Genomic DNA, 18,672 nt, shown 5'->3' on the forward strand with positions numbered 1-18,672 from the left:
CAGAGAAGTCTGGGGCTTTAAACAAGCTTGAACGCACGTACATAGCCAACAGAGATGTACGGCGGTTTCTTTCCTCCGAGATGATGCTTACCCGACCGGGAAGGACTCGGGGAACAGCTGTGAATGTCAACAGGAGGGATATCTAGTATATGGAACTTTTAATCGCCGTGACATTCAGATCCGATATACATACTCATAAGTTCGGAGAGCTATGAGGTAGTGAGACATACCGCTGAGCGGTGATGGTGCTCATATCGGAGTCGCCCTCTCTTCAGCGGCGATCGCTGGAGGACGGGCGTCTGTATTAGCCCTGACTCTGGCCTTGCAAGGGTAGGAGCTAAGTAAGACAGGGCACCCTTACTTTCGAATAGAAAGTGAGGTTCAGGCCAGAAACCGAACTGGGCCGCGCGAGTTGGTTCGGTATATCTATCCTCGCGCCCAAATACATGGGAACGCGGGAGGGAGTGAGCTCCAATTTCTCCCAGTTGATCATGAACCCGAGGCTCTGAGTCACCCGTAGTAGCAAGGAGAGGTGAGCTTGCAACTTTGCCTCCGAGTCTGCGACAATAAGCCAGTCGTCTAGATAGACGAAGAGTCCCAGGCCTTGGTTTTTCAAATAGGCTGCCACAGTGGTGACTATGCGAATAAACACTCGGGGCGCCGGTCGCAGCCCGAACGGGAGGGCCCGGCGCGAAGCTGGATGGTTGGGAATGTGGAAGTACGCGTCGCGTAAATCCAGAGACACGGCCAGGTCCGACGCCTCCAGTGAGGGGAGGATCGTGGCTAACGTTTCCATCCGGAAGTGTTCGGCCGGAATGAACGTATTGATTCTCTTCATGTTGAGAATCATTCTCAATTTGCCCGAGCGCTCGGGAATCATGTCAAACCGACTGCTTCGGTTTGGGCGGCGCCCTCGAAGCGGGTCGCCCCCCTCTTCCCCTGCCTTCTCGCTGGCCTCGAGAGACTTGAAAGTTTCGAGACGGCGGTGCCGGAGCCTGGCGCTTCCGGGCAGCAGCAGAGCGGGGGTGGGTTTGCACCCTCGGAGCTGGAGGCTTCCTCGTCGTAGGAGCCGCCTCGTCTAGGGCGACCCCGTCACTCTCCGAGACCCCCAATTCGGCCGATTGAGCTCGGAGCGCCTGAAGAGGCGGGCGAAAAATAAGGACTCCCCTGCTTCATCAATACCCCCGCTCGGAGGGTAGATGTGAGGTAGATACTTGTCAAGCAGCGCCTGAGCGCTTACTGAAGAGTCGACCGCGGGATAGGGGTTATCCTCGCACTGGCCGCCTTCGAGAGACTCCTCGTAAAGGGAGTCTCGCTCCATGGACTGAACCGGGAGGTTGTCCCCATGACAAGTTTCCTCCCCTGGAGGAGCTCCGAGAGCCGCGGGAGCCGTACGGCCTCTCGGCCGGCTCTCATGAAGGCAAGGGAGTCCAGTAAGCGCCGGGGTGGCCACGCGTGTCGGCTGGGACACGTGCTCTGAGATCGACGAAAATGCTGGAAAGCACACGCGATCTTGAGGTGCCCGGTTAGCCGGTGCACTGGCTGGCGATTTAACAGAATCGCTCGAGGATTTCCCGGGTGTCTGGTGGTTATTGCCCACTTGTCTCGCTTGATGCTCGGGGGCATCAGCGGGGTGAGTAGACGTCGAGGGTGGGGTGAACCCGCACTGCTCGAAAGCAGAATGTAGCAGCATGAATAGCTGTGACATCTGACCACCGACACAAGGGTCTGAAGGAGGAACGCCCATGGCAACAGGGCTGGCCGACCTCTCCTTCGACCTCTTCTCCTTCTTCTTTTTTGCGGGCTCCGCCGGCGTGGCCGGGGCAGAAGAAGGCACAAGAGGCACGGGTGATTTCTTACGATTTGCCGCCCCTGGCAGGGCGGCCGCCAACAACGAAACTTCACCCGAATCTGACGGGGTCAGATTGTGGTCACAGTCTGATGTGTGACGCCTCTCGCGGTAGCAGAATGTAGCAGCATGAATAGCTGTGACATCTGACCACCGACACAAGGGTCTGAAGGAGGAACGCCCATGGCAGTACTCTCCTTCGACCTCTTCTTCTTCTTTTTTTTGCGGGCTCCACCGGCGTGGCCGGGGCAGAAGAAGGCATAAGAGGCACGGGTGATTTCTTACGATTTGCCGCCCCTGGCAGGGCGGCCGCCGACAACGAAACTTCACCCGAATCTGACGGGGTCAGATTGTGGTCACAGTCTGATGTGTGACGCCTCTCGCGGTAGCAGAATGTAGTAGCATGAATAGCTGTAACATCTGACCACCGATACAAGGGTCTGAAGGAGGAACGCCCATGGCAGCAGGGCTGGCCGACCTCTCCTTCGACCTCTTCTTCTTCTTATTTTGCGGGCTCCGCCGGCGTGGCCGGAGCAGAAGAAGGCACAAGAGGCACGGGTGATCTCTTACGATTTGCCGCCCCTGGCAGGGCGGCCGCCAACAACGAAACTTCACCCGAATCTGACGGGGTCAGATTGTGGTCACAGTCTGATGTGTGACGCCTCTCGCGGTCAGGGGCTGGGCGATCTCTGCCGATGCTATCACGGAGGACGTCTTATACGACAGAGAGCCTGACCTGTGCCGGGGGGGAGAGAACCGCACTCTCTCTCCCCGGACTTCCGGTGACCCGGTAGCCGGTGGGTCGCATAGCCCTTTGGGTGCTGCGGCGGCAGAACCTGGTTTAGGCTTGGAAGCCTTGGCTACCACTTTTTTCTTTGTCCGAGACCGTGGCACCACAGTCTCGGCCTTCCTACTCTTAGCATCCGACCGCAAATTCGGAATGCTGATTGACGCAACCTCATACTCACCGCCGCCGGGGGAAGCGGCCGATTTCTGTAAACTTGCAATCGGGACGGTCCCCGTGGAGGGCACCAGGTCCTCTGGGGCTGTGTTAGTCCCACTCATCGGTACCTCTCTCTACCCTGAAAAAAGAAAAAACAAGAATTTTTCTTTTTTTTTTTTTTGTTATTATTACAAAGATCTCGCTTTGGAGACCGGAGTGGTCTTTCCCTCCTCCTATAAGAAATTTGTTTGTAGCAAACAGAACAAATCAAGAGGGGAAGGGTAGGGGGGAGGAAGAACCTAAGAAAAGTTTAGGTATCTACCTGTAAGAGAATAGAAAGGAGGTCAGAACTCCTATATAGAAATAAAAAATGAATGCAAGCTCAGAAGGGAACGAAGTTTCCACCTGCGAAGAAACACAAAAACAAAAATTTTCAGAGCAGGAAGAAAAAGGATTGAGAAATTTTACGATAATTTCCAAGAGGAAAAACGTAACCTCCTGCGGAAAGGTAAAGAAATTCAGAACAGGAGGAAGGAGGAACGTCTCTAGTAACGATTCCAAGAGGAAGAACGACACAGTAAATCCTCAAAGAAGAATCGTAGAGCCCGCCTGTCGAAGTAAAAAATATAAGACTAGGAGGGGAGAGGGAATTGAACGAAGAAAACAATTCCGGGAAGGGTCAAAAAAATTCCTAACAGGAAGAAGACCCCACCTGTAAAAAAAAATTTTTTTTTTTTTTTTTGGGGGGGGGGGGATTGAATAACCAATCAATCAAGTTATAATTGCGTAAGTCGAATTAAACAATCCCAGAAGAGAAAAAAAGGGCTTTAAGTTCCGTCTGTGAATAAAATATTAATCAAGAATTTTATTCAGAACAGAAAGAAAAGGAATTGAGCTTTAAGATCCGCCTGTGAATAAAATATCAATCAAGAAATTTATTCAGAACAGAAGGAAAAGGAATTGAGCTTTAAGATCCGCCTGTGAATAAAATATCAATCAAGAAATTTATTCAGAACAGAAAGGAAAAAAAGAATTGAAGAATTAATCAATCAATAATCAATCGAAAATCTTAATAAATCAATTCCGGAAAGCAAGGAAGGAACAGAGTTGAAGATCCCAACCTGCAAAAAGAAATAACAATAACACCCTCGACAACAAAGTGTAAAGGCTGTCTAGAATTTAATTCAAAACGGCACCAAAAACCACCACACTTTGAACATGAAGAACAATAACCGTGGCAGGAGGTGAAGGCTTGCTGCCACGTAGGCAGACCAAACCCGGTGCCTCGCGAACGCGCTAGCGATGCGGCGCGACGAGAACCCAAACGTTAGGAAAACAATTTAAGTGTCACCAAAAACACGCTAAAAAGTCGCGCCGGGTGTAAATTCTGAACACAATCTTACACACAAACGGAAAGATTGAATTTAAAAGGGAGAATGCACAACAGATAAGCAAAAATATTATACCAAAGCTCAAAAAAGATTTGAGCTTTAGGAGACTTATCTGAGCACGTCTTGACAGATGGCTTGCCGAAAGCAAAAGAGGAAGATGGACGCTAATGGCGCGGTGATCATGGGTAGTAAGCCTGAACGGGAGAGGGCGCGCTCGCGCTTTTTAAATTCTTGGGAGTTCTTTTCGGGTATGGCAGTCCAGAGGGCTGAACTAGCAAATCAAGTAGATGTATGGAGTTATTGAAGTAAATAATGTTTTTTTCATTCGTGCAATGGAAAGAATACTTCATTCGGTGAAAGAAGAAAAAAAAAGATCCATTCAACGAGGCGCAGCCGAGTTGAATAGATCATTTCAAATTTCACCTCATGAAGTATTCTTTCCATTGCACTCATAAACATTCGTTATTTGTATACTATTTAATATCAAACTCATATGAGATAAAATGTAGAAGCACGGGTTGAGATGCATAATTTGATTTTAAAACATTTGTTTACCATAATATGATCCCTAGGAATCCTTCGAGGTGTGCCAAAGAGGTCCCTTGCATTGCGTAACACTTGGATGATATATATTGCCACTGAAAGGAAAAATACACATTTCTTTCATAGGTTATTGTACAAAGTACCTGTAACAGCAAACAAATACTTGCTTTCATGACCTAGGTACAAAAAGATCAAAGCCTCTCATACATGTAGGTCAACACTGCATATTCAGGCATGAAAAGTGAGTTTTCCATAAAGATTTTTTTTATAGTCTCAGTGAAAGAGCGGAGCGACTGAGCTGAGGAAGAGTGTGGGGGAGAAGATAATCCCCCTCTCGTGCATGGACTTTTTCAATTTGGGAATCAAAATTGTGCAATCTAGTGCATTCTTTCAGAAGATTCCAATCCAAAGTGTCATATTCAATATAAAATTCCACTTTCTTTGTCTTTTTTTCAATGCTCCTTTATCATTGTCTCTTTCAACAATATTTTCACGGCTGATTATAATGCCAGAAAATGTCATCATGAAATATGAATGTAGTAGATCTAGTACTTTTAGATTCAAGATTGGTTCTGCTCACATACTGTGAAATAAAATTGCAACAGTGTCATCATGTGGCATCGTGCACACTGGCGAAGCTGAAGCTCAGTAGTTGTAAACAAGATAACTATTCTACTGCATGTCCATATTCATGTCCATGATCATATTAATCAATGATAGGGTAACTTGACAAATAACACAATGATAATCCGCAAAAAATTATATGGCTGAAAAATTCTCCTTGAAAAAAAATGCGACCGCAGAGAAACAAGCGCAGACATACGTGCCTCACCACACCAGAAGCTCGCCTAGCCAGCTCAGGGGAGTCAGTGCAAGTACGAGCACTACAGGTCCGGGAGCTCAGCATTGCAAAAATGCTCTAAATACACGTAGCTACGCAGTGCAATATCTATGGTAGCGCTGAAGATACAAATTCAGGAAAAAAATCAAGAAGAAAATGAATTTTAAAATTTCCAACAGTTCTTGTGGTCTCTTCAAAAAAATATTCCAAATTACAAAAAAGCAGAAAATCTTTGAAAATGCAGAAAATTTTTGATGCCTGTATGTTGGATATAAACTTCAAGAATACAACAGGTCCTATGCACTAACCCTGCCTTGAACCAACCCTATTAACCTTAATATTTACTACAGCAAAGTTTGTTATCTGAACAATAGAACAAACTTGAAGTGTTGGGTATCTTGATGCACGTCTTGTATAGCATCTTGGTTTGGAAACTATTTGAGACAGAAACTTGTTTCTGTCTCAAATGAAAATGTCTTATGCTGAGACATTGGAATGACACTGAAATAAAGCTTAATTTTGACAAGTGAATCTACAAACTGTTTTGCTTTAATCTGGCAGTGTTGGTTGTCCTAAGACATGTCTGAAGCAAAAATCTAGACTGACTGCAACCTCTATACATCTTCCACATGGAACACAGAAATCAATGCACAGCCATCTTTTCCCACTCACTTTTCTTGGAGGCTGCTCCCCCTAGGTTATGCTCCAGATCGAAGGGATCCTCGATGGCCACGCCCCTCTGCGGAGTCATCCACAGCTTCTCAAACCTTGTCAGAGGTTTGTGCTGACGTATGCTCACCACGTACTTGGTGAAGTCAAACTCCTCTGTGTAAAAGCACAGCATGCCGAGCCAGAGCGAACCAATGCTCTCTGTGTTCTTGTAACGCCCCTTCCACACCCGTTGCTAGAGAGAAATACGATGAGATAATTATTAATATTACATAGGTTATGTAGATTCAACTCAGTGATAGGTCAGTACGCCATCACATGACCATAGCTGCGAGGATCACATTTGTTATATTCTAGGTTTTGACGTCACCTCAGGGAATATACTGCGTTGTATTGTCAATTGCGGCATTATACTCACTAAGGTGACGTCACTCGCTGCATACAACTTGCGTAATAAGGTAGTTTATTTGACGTACGCGCTAATGTTAACGCATCGATTGCATGAAGAACGCGCTTGATGTATTTTTTAAAAATCTATGACGTAAATGGATCAGAGCTGTAGCAAGAATTTCAGGTTTGAGCCAGATGATGAATGCAATCTCTGATGGCGAATCCACAGACTATATAATATAACAGATATTGCCTGGTCTATCGTTTTGATAAATAACATTTCAACTCCCCCTCCGAAGCTATATTTTTCCCTCGGGATAATATTTTCCCTCAGCGCTTCGGGCAAAATATAATCCCTTGGGAAAATATAACTCTGTCGGGGAGAGGAAATGTTATATTCAAACTCTAGTTAGGCAATCTCTGTATATTATAATAGAGGCATCGGTTAACTCCGATTTGACTTTAAAATCTCTCGAGCTGTAAGGTCCCATTTTTTTTACCTGTTTCTTTGATTTGAGTATTTGGAATACTGTCAGAGATTTACAGCATTTCAAGATAGACTTATTGTCTAAAACATATTTTGTTAACAATATCAGGAGAGGCAATATATCATAATATTTCAATATCATTGTCGTCTTTTGCAGCCGTAAAAATTATAATACAAATGGGCATGTACATAGCACAATCTCTCAAGAAATAATCTATTTCGAGGCACACTATTATCATTATTCCAGTTTTAGTTATGCATCCAAAGAATTAATCCTGCCAGGATTAATCCTGCCAGTATTCATCTGACCTCGGTTGAGAGCAGCACAATTATGTGGGGCAAATTTCTTGCTGAAGGAAAATATGCCATGAACGGGATTTGAAACCACGACCCTCTGATTGAAAGACTAGAGTCAGAACCTGTAGACCACGACGGCCCCGCTTCATACTTAAATCATTACTGCCATGATGTAACAAGTAGGCTTACCAATTGGTTGAGGTTATCAAAGAACCAGGCATTCCAACCATCGACCTCATGAATGGGTTGCTTCTCACCAGAGTACAGCTGAAAGAGATAGATGCAAATGAGTTCTGAGGATTACACAAGAAAACTGCAAACACACACAGGGTGAGGTAAATAATTATTTTGTCTACATTTAGTTTTTGAAAAATGCAATTACTTGTGGTTGGTCAATCTACTCGCCACTGCCCTCCGTTCCTTCTACGACAATCCCAGACATACCAGTGACATTTATGTGACACCCTTTTAGGCGTGTCTGGCAGTCTCCTTGTAATTTTTGTATGAGATCAGCTGTTTGATTAACTTCTCATTGCCTGAAATTTGAAACCTAGGACAATAAATCATTGCACTAACGTGTTGAACGAAAGCTGAGCGAGTTCCCCTGTGTGGGGAAAGAGGGTGTGCTTCTCTCATCAATTTCAATAAAAGTGTCATGCCTCTTTAACACACAACTTGTAACCTGTCTTGGGGTGGTAAATCCTTTTATATTCAATTGTCATCAATCAATTTCAATCAGATCTTTGTAAATTCAAATTCCTCTTTATGACAGGCATCAGCACTGAAACACTGAGACCTCATCATTCTCCAAAAATTGATGAAGAGTTTAGAAAAGTCAGTTCCACTTTATTGACACACCAAGGGAGAGCAGGGCTTTATAAGCACAAGAACAGGTCACATTTGTGTGCAATGTCATGCAAATCTATTATTACAAATAGCCTTATGAAACACACTACCCTGCAAATACAATACCTGCAAACCCAAGAAAGCAGGAAAAATGGGCGAACAGGGCCTGAAAAGTGGACATTGCGGTGGAGTGGAGATGAGTACAGACAGATTTTCACAAAATTAGGGACATACATGTATTGGCTCTCTCTTTCACTAAAAATTCAAGATGTTCCCATTACATAGGGATATTTTGTGGGCAGCAAAATGCATACCTCTTGCAAGACTGGCAACACTGGAGGTTTCCTCTGCTGCAGGAAATATATCGTGAGTAGTGTGTATGCGTAGGATGACAAACTACCTCGAGATGCATCGCCGATATCACAAAACTGCAAGGGAAACGGGTGAATACAAATAATGGGAAATAAGTTAAGTTGTCTTGAAAAGAGCAGGAACGTTATTAAAACTAAGTGAAAGAAGAAATAGTATCATAAAGTCAATATTCTTTAAAGCAATGGTTTCTCTGCATATGTGATGACAATAACATGTGCATAATTGTGTAGGCCATATTAAACAATATCTATGAAATTCTGTCTGTCCAGCCTCAACTGTGACACAGAATATTCATGTTCCTAAGATTAACTTTGTCAGTAATGGAACGCTCAATACTGCACTTTGTAATAAATGCAAATTTCCCCCAACATGTTTGGAATATTAAGAACAAACAATCCTCTTCAGTGCAATTTAATTATAAAACAAAAAGTAATGTGAAAGTATAAATTTTTAAACTTTTCATGGCATTTTCCTGAGAAATCGGGGACATTTTTTGACAGAAAATGCAATCCAATACTAACATTCTTTTAACAATTATAGGATACATGAAGTGCAAATGTGTGGGGTTTTTTCAGTTAAAATAATTGAAATTTCATTGATGACAGTCTCAGAAAACTAGCAACCCGGAATGCCGTTATGGTCTTACCTTGGCCAAAAATTTCATGGAATAACCCAGGGCCCGCACCCTTGGGTCAATCTGGGAGTACATGAACAGTAGCCTCGTGTTGCACTGGGCTAGGGTGTTATAAAGGCTGATGTCTCCTTCAAGTCTGGTGGGGCGATGGACGAACTTGACAATGGGTACCTTGGCTGTTGGGATAGGGACGATGTTGTAGAGATTGTGGTTTCTCTTCAGGGCCGCGGCAAGTCTCTCGATGACAAAGCCGACATCCACATGCTATGGTCATAAATAAAAAAGATGAATACTGAACATATCATTAGACATTGACAAAAAAGTGTCAGGCTGTTAATTCAGGGGTCCGTTGCCGAAAGAGTTGCGTTTAAACGAAAGTAAAAAAATCAATCGCAAGTCCCAAATGCGCGCTGTTGATTGGTTGAAAATCAAGTTGCACGTGATTTTTAGAGTTGCGATTGATTGCTACTCTTTCTGCAACGGGCCCCTGATTGCTTTCCCAAGTTCCAAAACCTAATTGAAGGTTTACAGAAATAATCCAAATCAAATTATTGATAGCTAAATATCTAATAACAATATGGTGGTTTGCATATTTAAAACATGGCCCGGCACCTAAAATATTGAACTTGAAGTCCCAAAAGAAGTGTTGGTGTTTAGTGGTGTTGAGATCATATATCAGGCTGCTATGAACAACACCAAATGTTGGTTTACATATTGTACTGGAAACCAAATGCATCATTGATAGTCAATACCGAGCAACACCAAGCTTAATTCCTACACCAGCCTCGCTTCAGGAGAGGTGTTGAACCAGGTGTTTATATTGAATCTACAGCAACACCAGCACCCAACACTGAACTCGATTTCGAACACCCCTACCTGTCCCGTGTCGACATCTTGAAAAGTGAGGCATATATCAAGGTCACTATTGCGAAAGCCGAAGCCGTTCCCAGAGGAGCCAAAGAGCGAGAGCTGAGCGTCCCTGAGAGCATGCTGTCTGATGTAGTATTCCAACTCCCGGATGCACTTTTCTCTTCCTCTCAAGTCCTGATGAGATGGTTGGTGTCTTACTAATTATGGCAATGGCAAACATGGAAGAGGAAAAGAAAAAGAAGAGTGGGAGATGGTCAAGAGGGGGATAGAAGAAGAGAGGAAGAATGACATAGAGTGGAGAAAGGGAAATATAAAATGTGGAGGGAAGGAGGAAGGAAGAAGAGGAAGGTAGAGAAAGAGAGGCACGATAAGTTTTTTTTAATTTGAATTCATCCATATTTTGTTGGTTTAAAATTTTATAAATTCTTTGTGAACCATTAACTTTGTACAAGCATTGGTAATTCAGCCTTTGGTTCCAAGGATTGTTTCACTGTATTACAAGCATGTAACATTGCAAGAAATGTCTGATCATGAACAGCAGAAAAATTTTATGAGAATTTCTCAAAGTCCTGCACGAGTGACCAAGGCCTTGTTCCAAATAATTGAATGCACACAAAGTCTCAGGTAGGTTTAAAACTTCTGCCAACAGACCAAGTCCATAGGGGGGGGGGGGTTGATATTTACATTTTACTACGCATGTGGCCTCTTTTGAGAAAATGGGAGTTTGATTCAATGGGGTACATGTAAGTATTTATACAGTGTGTATCAAACACTATTACACTTTGAAAAAGCCCTGGGAATTAAAAAATATACAACATGTGGGTAATTTGTTCACATATAATCTTGGGTTTAGGTCTCATCTATCCAATGAAAGTAAAAGTTTTGACAGAATGTTATACTTGAATGAACACTGTCCATATCTGTAATCTCGCAGAAATCTGTTTGTGCATAAATGCTTGTTTTCACGCTGTGTCAACGAGAAAGGGCGAAGTAAAACTTACCCTGCAAAACATTTCTTACACATTTCCCTTGCACTTCTAGTCAATTGAAATTTCAACACTAAGTAAGCACAACCTTTACCCTTTTTGTGCCAGCTGGATCTGAGGATATAACTGAATCTGAACAAAAGTTTATATCAGACATCTCCAGCATTTGTTCACTAAGTTTTTATCATTTAAAGTGGGTTTACATGTCATTTTTCATTTTATACTTGTTTCTCCACCCTTTCCCAAAGCTTGATAATGATTTACAAAATGAAAATCAAGCCTAAGCCATTTCATGTAAATCACAGTTCAGTGCAAAGCAAATATGGTCACGATGGCCCTCAGTATGTGGGGAGTGGGGTGGAGCGCAATGCACTCTTCGAAGTGTTTTGGGCAAGGAAACAAGTTAAAAAGGTAAAAGATATCTTCAAATCAATTTAACTAGCTAAATTCCATGTGTTCTTCATGATTAGGTTCTACTTTTATTCTCATATCTATTTCAAAGTTCTGCACAAATCATTTTTCACTAATTTTTCAAAAGTAAGTGGTGCTCACTCAAGGGGAAATATTTTTCGACAGTTATATTGTCATTTGATGCACCACGCCGTACACCGGGGTACCGTAGTACCCCGGGGTACGGCGTTGTGCAGCGCCATCTCGTGTTGTAATAGTGTACAGTTACATTGTTGTCATGGTGATCACGGTCGTACGATCGGTGCGACAATCATGACAATGAATGGGGACAATGATCACAACGCCTATTTCCTTTCTTTGATACAATCTAATGCCAATAATAGTAAACAAATAGAATAAAGTTATCATTTGCATGCATTAATTGTTACATAAGATCACTAAAAAGAAAAAAAAAATCTGTACAAAACATTAAAATATACTTGTACACATTTTTTGGTAACCCAGGGTACAGCGCAAAAAATAAAATAAATAATTCAACAAAATGGCGGATTATTATTTGGTACCCCAGGGTACCAAATACTGCATCATTTGCACAAATGGATCAATGTGAAAATGTTGAAAAATCTTCAGGATATTACAAATGCATAATTTTACAGGACTTTTCTAAGTGTAAACTTTTTTTGATACGCACTGTATAGCCACATCTTGAGCATCCATGGACAGATTCCTGTTGAAGTTGTGTTGTGGATGTTTTTTTAACATGCTCTGCCAAGATATGTTATAAAAGATGCAGAAATCATTGTTGGTGCAAGAATGCCCGTAGCAAAACATTTTCATGCACCGGATCTGAGCAGAAATGCCCTTACACAATGCACTTATGCATGCTGCAAAGGGCCTTTATTCCACGCATGCCACACACAAAAGTGTGGTATTAAGGGCATTTTATGCAAGGACAAAACGAAATGCTAAAAAGCAATTTTTCTGATGTAATTGCCCTGGTACCCTACTGAAAGGGGTAGTCAACTTACACAGGATTTCCTCACAAACTCTGCTGATGCACTCCAAGAATTTAGGATCCATCGGAGGGAGGGGCTTAAGGGGAGGAAGAGTATCATCCGGACAATCCTGCATTGAAATGACAAGTACAAGAAGAAGTACGAGTGCTTCGGAAACAAGGAATATTTTGTTTGGCATGGCAAGGGTGTAAATATTTGTTTCTGTGCCACATAAGTAGGTTGCCTATCTGGCTGTGAAATTGAAAATACAACATGTACATGATAGTCATACTATCTGCAGCTGGACACCAAAATTTTATAACGAGAATATTACCTCTTCCCAGGTGTCAAGTCGATTGAAATTATGACATTACAAATTCACATATCATTGTGTATTGTTTACATGTACGTGAAATCAAATATACATATTCCTTTTTTACATCTTTTCTTTAAAAAATACATATAAAAAATAAATTACATTTCCTGAAGCTGTTCATAAGATATGGACGACTGAACAATGTTCTTAGGTGCTAAGACAGCTACATAGGGATACAATATTGCAGAAGGGATAACCAGTCATGCAGAAAGTCATGTGTAACCTTCAAACAGCTTTATGAAATGACCCAAAGGCAGGAAGTTATTTCACTGTTGAACATCAAAGAACTTACTTATACGAAAATCAATAAACCTACCTTACTAACATGACCCTCTTTCAAGCAGCTGGTACAGATGAGCTGAACAGTTTCCCCTCTTGTCAATATCTCCTTGTCAAAGGTAAAGACAAACTCTTCATCACTCTCTCCTTTGCTTTGACCGCTTCTAGAATCTGACATGTTGTCTCCTGCCAAAGCATTGTCCATATTTCTTGACGATTTGTCAAGTTGGTTAATGAAAGCACTAGTTACGCTATTATCTAATTCAGCAGCACCATTGGTGTCCTGATAGGAAGGCAAAGTCTTTTCAGGCGGCAAAGAATTTGCACTGTTTCCTTCCCCTGATGAGTCTGATTTCTGACTAGTATTTAACGTTCTTGTTTCATCAGTCCTAGATAACCTTTCGGGGCTGCAAGTCCCTGTTCGCCTAGTATTTTGATTATCCTCATCAGATGTTCCAACAGCTTCAGGTTCCTCTGATTCTACCTCAGTAAGGACCATCTCAGCTAGTTTAGCACCAATCCCAGCTGCTGTGTCACAGTCATCTCCATCCATACCAAGGTCTTCGGAACTATTTAACCTTATCCCTGCAGGAACCCTATCTCCTCTGGAGTGTCCTTCGTTTTCATTACAATTGCTCGCATCACTATCACGTTCTCTTGGACTATCATTCACTGAACTGTCCACGGAAGGCTGTCCAGGAGAATTTCTCTTCGGAGAGAGTCCATTCTGTGGAATGCCAAAGTACTTCAGGGCATCATGGAACCGATCCATGATGTACTGGAACACTGAAGCAGTAGTGAGGGACTTTGCTACATTCTTCTTCCCATTTGCAAAGGGATCTACATGAGTAGGCACAAAAGGAAAACAAGATGGACTAAAGTGAATGTATGGCATCTTTGATATCATTGTCAGCTGTTAAAACCTTGTATCTCAATATATTTCTTAACTTTGGGAACAGCTGAGAAAGAGCTTAAATGTAGATTTGTGCATAGAAAGAGTTTTGTACAGGAATAAGAGACAATTTCCAGACAGTGTGCAATTGTGTCCATTGCCACAATTCTAAAGTACAGCTTTTCTGAGTTGCCCACACCTTACAAGGATTAAACAGTCCAGGGGTTCGTTACAGAAAGAGTTGCATTTAAATGCAAGTAAAAAAATCAATTGCAAGTTCCAAATGCGCGCTTTTGATTGGTTGAAAATCAAGTTTGCATGATTTTTAGAGTTGCGATTGATTGCAACTCTTTCTGCAACGGGCCCCAGAGACGATAAGTCAATGCCACGTTTGGCTGTGTCATTAGACAGGCATCCACCTTAGTGTCAATGGTAGATCTTTAATTCATCCAATATCATTGAACTCAAATCACCTATGATATGGGAAACATAGGTCACAAGAATACTATACAGGCTTAACAAACATGTCAACAGATTTTGCCAAGTCTTGTCAACTGATTTCTATTCAATACATAGATATCAATTTTTGACTTGCAATTACTTTTTTCAGTTTCATTTGATTACAGTGCTTTGTGTAACAGGTCCCTTACCTTCTATGGCTATTCTTCTGTTGGGTAGCTTAAGGTCAGCTCTCAGGACAGGTTCTCGTTGGCGGATACTGATCACTATCTCCTCGATGTTGACCCCTACCAGGTAGTAACGCAGAAGGTCTATCCACAGCTCACCAACAGACTTCTTGTTTTGTGTCTTGAAATGGTCATTCTTCTGCGGTGAGGTGAAGTGAGACAGAAAGAGAAAAAGAGGAGGGTGAGAAAAATAGAGAGAGAAAAGATGAAAACAGACAGATATAAGAAAAACCAGAGAAAGAGAGAGACAGACAGACGGAAGAAAGACAGAGACAGAGAGAAGGAGATAGAGACAGACAGATAGCAAAAAGCCATGCACATAGAGTGAGAGGGAAAGTGGTATAGGGGTAAGAAAACAGTAGGAGATAAATAAATTGACAAACTGTATTCTACATAAAATGTTTAAACATGTTTTTTTTTCTGGATTACTATATTCTCATTGGTGAGCTGTGTTTGGGATCTGGGAAAAGTTTTTGACATGACGCAGCCCTAATAGAATCATCAAACATCTACCGGGCATAAAAAAAAACTTGTATCTCTTATACAAATGATATGCTCAGGCAAGTGAAAAATAATAAGCACTATATCCGATAATAGATGAATAAAAAATATTATTTTCATTGAATATACAATATCTTCTGTTTGAGGCATTTAATTTTGAACAAGAAGTGGTTTGGAAGCTCATGAAATACAAATTAACATAAAAGGAAACCAAAACATCCGGGAAAAATTCAGCAAAAACTTGGCATTAACAGTATATACTTCCTATTATCAAGAGTCATTTCCTGTTTGCCTCTCACAGAAAATAGGGTAGCTATAAAATCAAACTATATCACAAGAAGCTAGTAAAGTAAATATATATAATATATAAAGTATATAGTAAATATTGGTTCAGGCTCAATTCAAACCTGTATATTGATTGGGCCTTTTTTTATAATGTAAGTCATCATCCCCAAACAGAGGGTGGATACAAAAAAAGATCAAACACAAGGGATCAAAGTTGGATGTGAAATAAAAAAAAAGTTATGACATTTCACGGTTTCCCTTATACTTTCACAAGACAAAAAAAATGGATAGACCAGCTTTAAAGAGGTTTGGACATTAAGCTCCCCCCCCCCCCCATTGTAGGACAAACAGGTTGTTTAGTGAAAGTTCAGTACAAACCATATCAAAGAAAAAAAGAATATTTGACTTGTAAAGACAGGTTTAAATTGTAAAGCAATCTCATGGGTATTTCATAAGGCTGTTTGTAAGTTACAAATGACTTTACACAAGACTGGAGACCCTTTCTTGTGCTATATCCCTACATGTATGTAATTGAATTAGGACCTAAAGAACATGTTCCCGTCTTGTGCAAAATCATGTATAACCTTACGATCAGCTTCATGAAACACTCACCTGGGGGGTGTTTCCACAAAGATTTAAGTGTGACTTAGAGTCGCACTTAAATACCGGGTTGTGTACGGTATGAAAGGCTTGACCGCATTGGTCAGATTGTGTCATGAGAACGCAATACTGCATATCTATCAATAAGATTGCGCGTTGCATATCATGTACGCGTCAGCATTTAAGAGCGACTAAACACTTAATAGACTGGGCTATTACGACGCCTAAGACTGAGGGGGGGGGGGCTGATTCAGCCCCCCTATGATGATGGTGGCCATCAATCATGAGATCATGACGAAAATTGGCACACGCGTTACCAATGCCATAATCTACAAAACTATCAGATCAAATTCCGCGAAAAATCTTGTTGCTAATTAATTATATTAATCAGCAGTTTGCTCTTATTAATTAAACAATGCCCCTAAAAGGCTAATTTTTGGTTCACAGACACTTTATAGGAATCTGATCAAATTTACTGTAAAAACAAATTTAACATCACATTTATTTTCTTATATTTCTTATGGTTTTCTAAATTTCTTATGTATTTCCTTGTTTTTCGAAAAAAAAATTTTGATGGTTTTTTTCAATGTTTATTGTCGGGGACTTTATTTTGACCATAAACAAGATGAAATAAATTGATTTTAAACAGGAAAAGGAAAAATAATGATACATTAATGAACTTTGGTTCAAAACACTGCATTGGATTTGTACACGAATTCATATTTTTGAGCTATTTGGGGTCTGCATGCACTTACGAAAAGTTGTGTAATCTCGAAAGCAAGTACCCAGGGTCACAATTTTGGTCTCAAAAGTTGTGTGAGACTTGAAAGTGAAAAGTCAGCGAGCGATGCGGTAAAAAACTTTGCGCGGGGATTTATGTTGAGGGGGGCTGAATCAGCCCTTCCCCCCCCCGCCTTATCAGGGTTAAGTCATGCTTAAATCTTTGTGAAACACCCCCCTGGACATTTAAATACCAACTTGTTGGAGAACAGAAATTTTTTTGAGCACATGCTTCAATGAAAACCATGGAAGGAAACAGAAAATTAGACACTCTGGCTTTTCTAAAGCAGTTTGAACCTTCAAGCACCTACCTGCTGGAGAACGGGAAGGACCTGTGGCTCACACTGCTGGAGGAAATAAATGACCAACAAAACAAACGTATGGGCTGGCATGGCCCCGATGGACTGCTGGTCGATACCACACATCCTTGCCCAATAGCGTAGCCCCATGACCAAAGGTCTGAGGCGTCCATCGCACTCGTTGTACTCCACCATCAGCTGCGAACTCTGGATTGCGTTCTGATTACCCGTTCCTAGCTCGCACCTGTAGCCTCTGCAAGATGAAAACAGAGAGAATGAATTGCCCGAGGAAACCTAGAGGCTCCAGTTTAACGGTTAAGGGCATTACAGGGTAGGTATGAAAAATCTATAGGAATCAAAGAAATCTGTACTAACCAAAATCCTCTGATTCCCATTCTTCATAATACAAAAGAAATGAGAATGATGAATTGTTCATTTCTTACACAATGCGTAGGTATACGCTCATCTATGCATAAACTTTTCATTTCATGATATGCCAGTAGAAGAAAAACTAAATTCATGCCAACATGAATGAAACGCCACAAATCACTTGCCTATGCTTGAAAAATAAGTAGGAATTTTTTTCTGGGAAGCAGTGGGCGATGTTTATTTTGATCGCCCAAACAGAAATCACTGAAATTTACATGAAGAAAATCATTCAAGTTATGTACTTACGATTCAATGTCCTTGAATCTAACACAAGGATGCTTTCCCTCAAAATCGGCTTCAAACTCAGTAAAATGTTCATCCACTACAGTACAGATAGTGAAAAAAAAAGAGTACAAAAGGAAAGTAAGGTTTACAGATGATATCTTGTGTTGTGATAGTTTTCAGTATTGTTCATCAAATTTTGATCAGTATTGTCATCATCATACAATGAAAATGATCATATTATTACAAATAAATCAACCAACATCACAACAATGCAATTCCATAAAGAAAAACACTGCTCCCGTCCACTACTAATTTCAAATGAAAAGTGTTTAAAATCTAACTCCTTGCAAAGAGGAATTGCACTTGCATTAATTTTCATCTTTAATCTTGTTTTATTTGCATAATTTACATTAAAAACATTCTTATATTTGATAAATATCAGTTTAATTTCAAAGGTTTAACTAATGTCAGATTGTTATTAAATTGATGTTCCTTCACTTTTGGCTTTAAGAACACCAACTCGAAATAGCGACCACCACTAAAAATGGGTCTAGCTAGAACACTGTCTGATGCTAGTTGTTCCTATTCTATAGTTCATATTGAAATTAAAGTACATCCAAGTTATCATGGCTTGGGCATTTAATGAATTGGATCAAATTATTATAGGAGAGTCAGAAATACATTTACTACAATTTACTGGAATCCATCACTATCAATGACACGGAGCCCTGTCATCATGATTGATGTCTTTTTTCAAATCAACCCCATGGCTATTATTTCCCATTTCCTTCTTCAT

General features: G+C 41.2%; 1 protein-coding gene across 1 annotated transcript in view; it reads right to left on the reverse strand.

The window, feature by feature from the left end:
* LOC121424437 (terminal uridylyltransferase 7-like) overlaps positions 1 to 18,672 on the reverse strand; it is a 45,064-nt gene that overhangs the window by 11,943 nt on the left and 14,449 nt on the right. Inside the window, 11 exon segments of the mRNA XM_041620123.1 lie at positions 4,739 to 4,821; positions 6,240 to 6,471; positions 7,600 to 7,677; positions 8,571 to 8,684; positions 9,275 to 9,526; positions 10,139 to 10,329; positions 12,558 to 12,654; positions 13,217 to 14,019; positions 14,722 to 14,896; positions 17,235 to 17,475; positions 17,898 to 17,973. Coding sequence (XP_041476057.1) covers positions 4,739 to 4,821; positions 6,240 to 6,471; positions 7,600 to 7,677; positions 8,571 to 8,684; positions 9,275 to 9,526; positions 10,139 to 10,329; positions 12,558 to 12,654; positions 13,217 to 14,019; positions 14,722 to 14,896; positions 17,235 to 17,475; positions 17,898 to 17,973 — 2,342 coding nt within the window.

This window comes from Lytechinus variegatus, chromosome 11 (assembly GCF_018143015.1).
Source record: "Lytechinus variegatus isolate NC3 chromosome 11, Lvar_3.0, whole genome shotgun sequence".
Lineage (NCBI taxonomy): Eukaryota > Metazoa > Echinodermata > Echinoidea > Temnopleuroida > Toxopneustidae > Lytechinus > Lytechinus variegatus.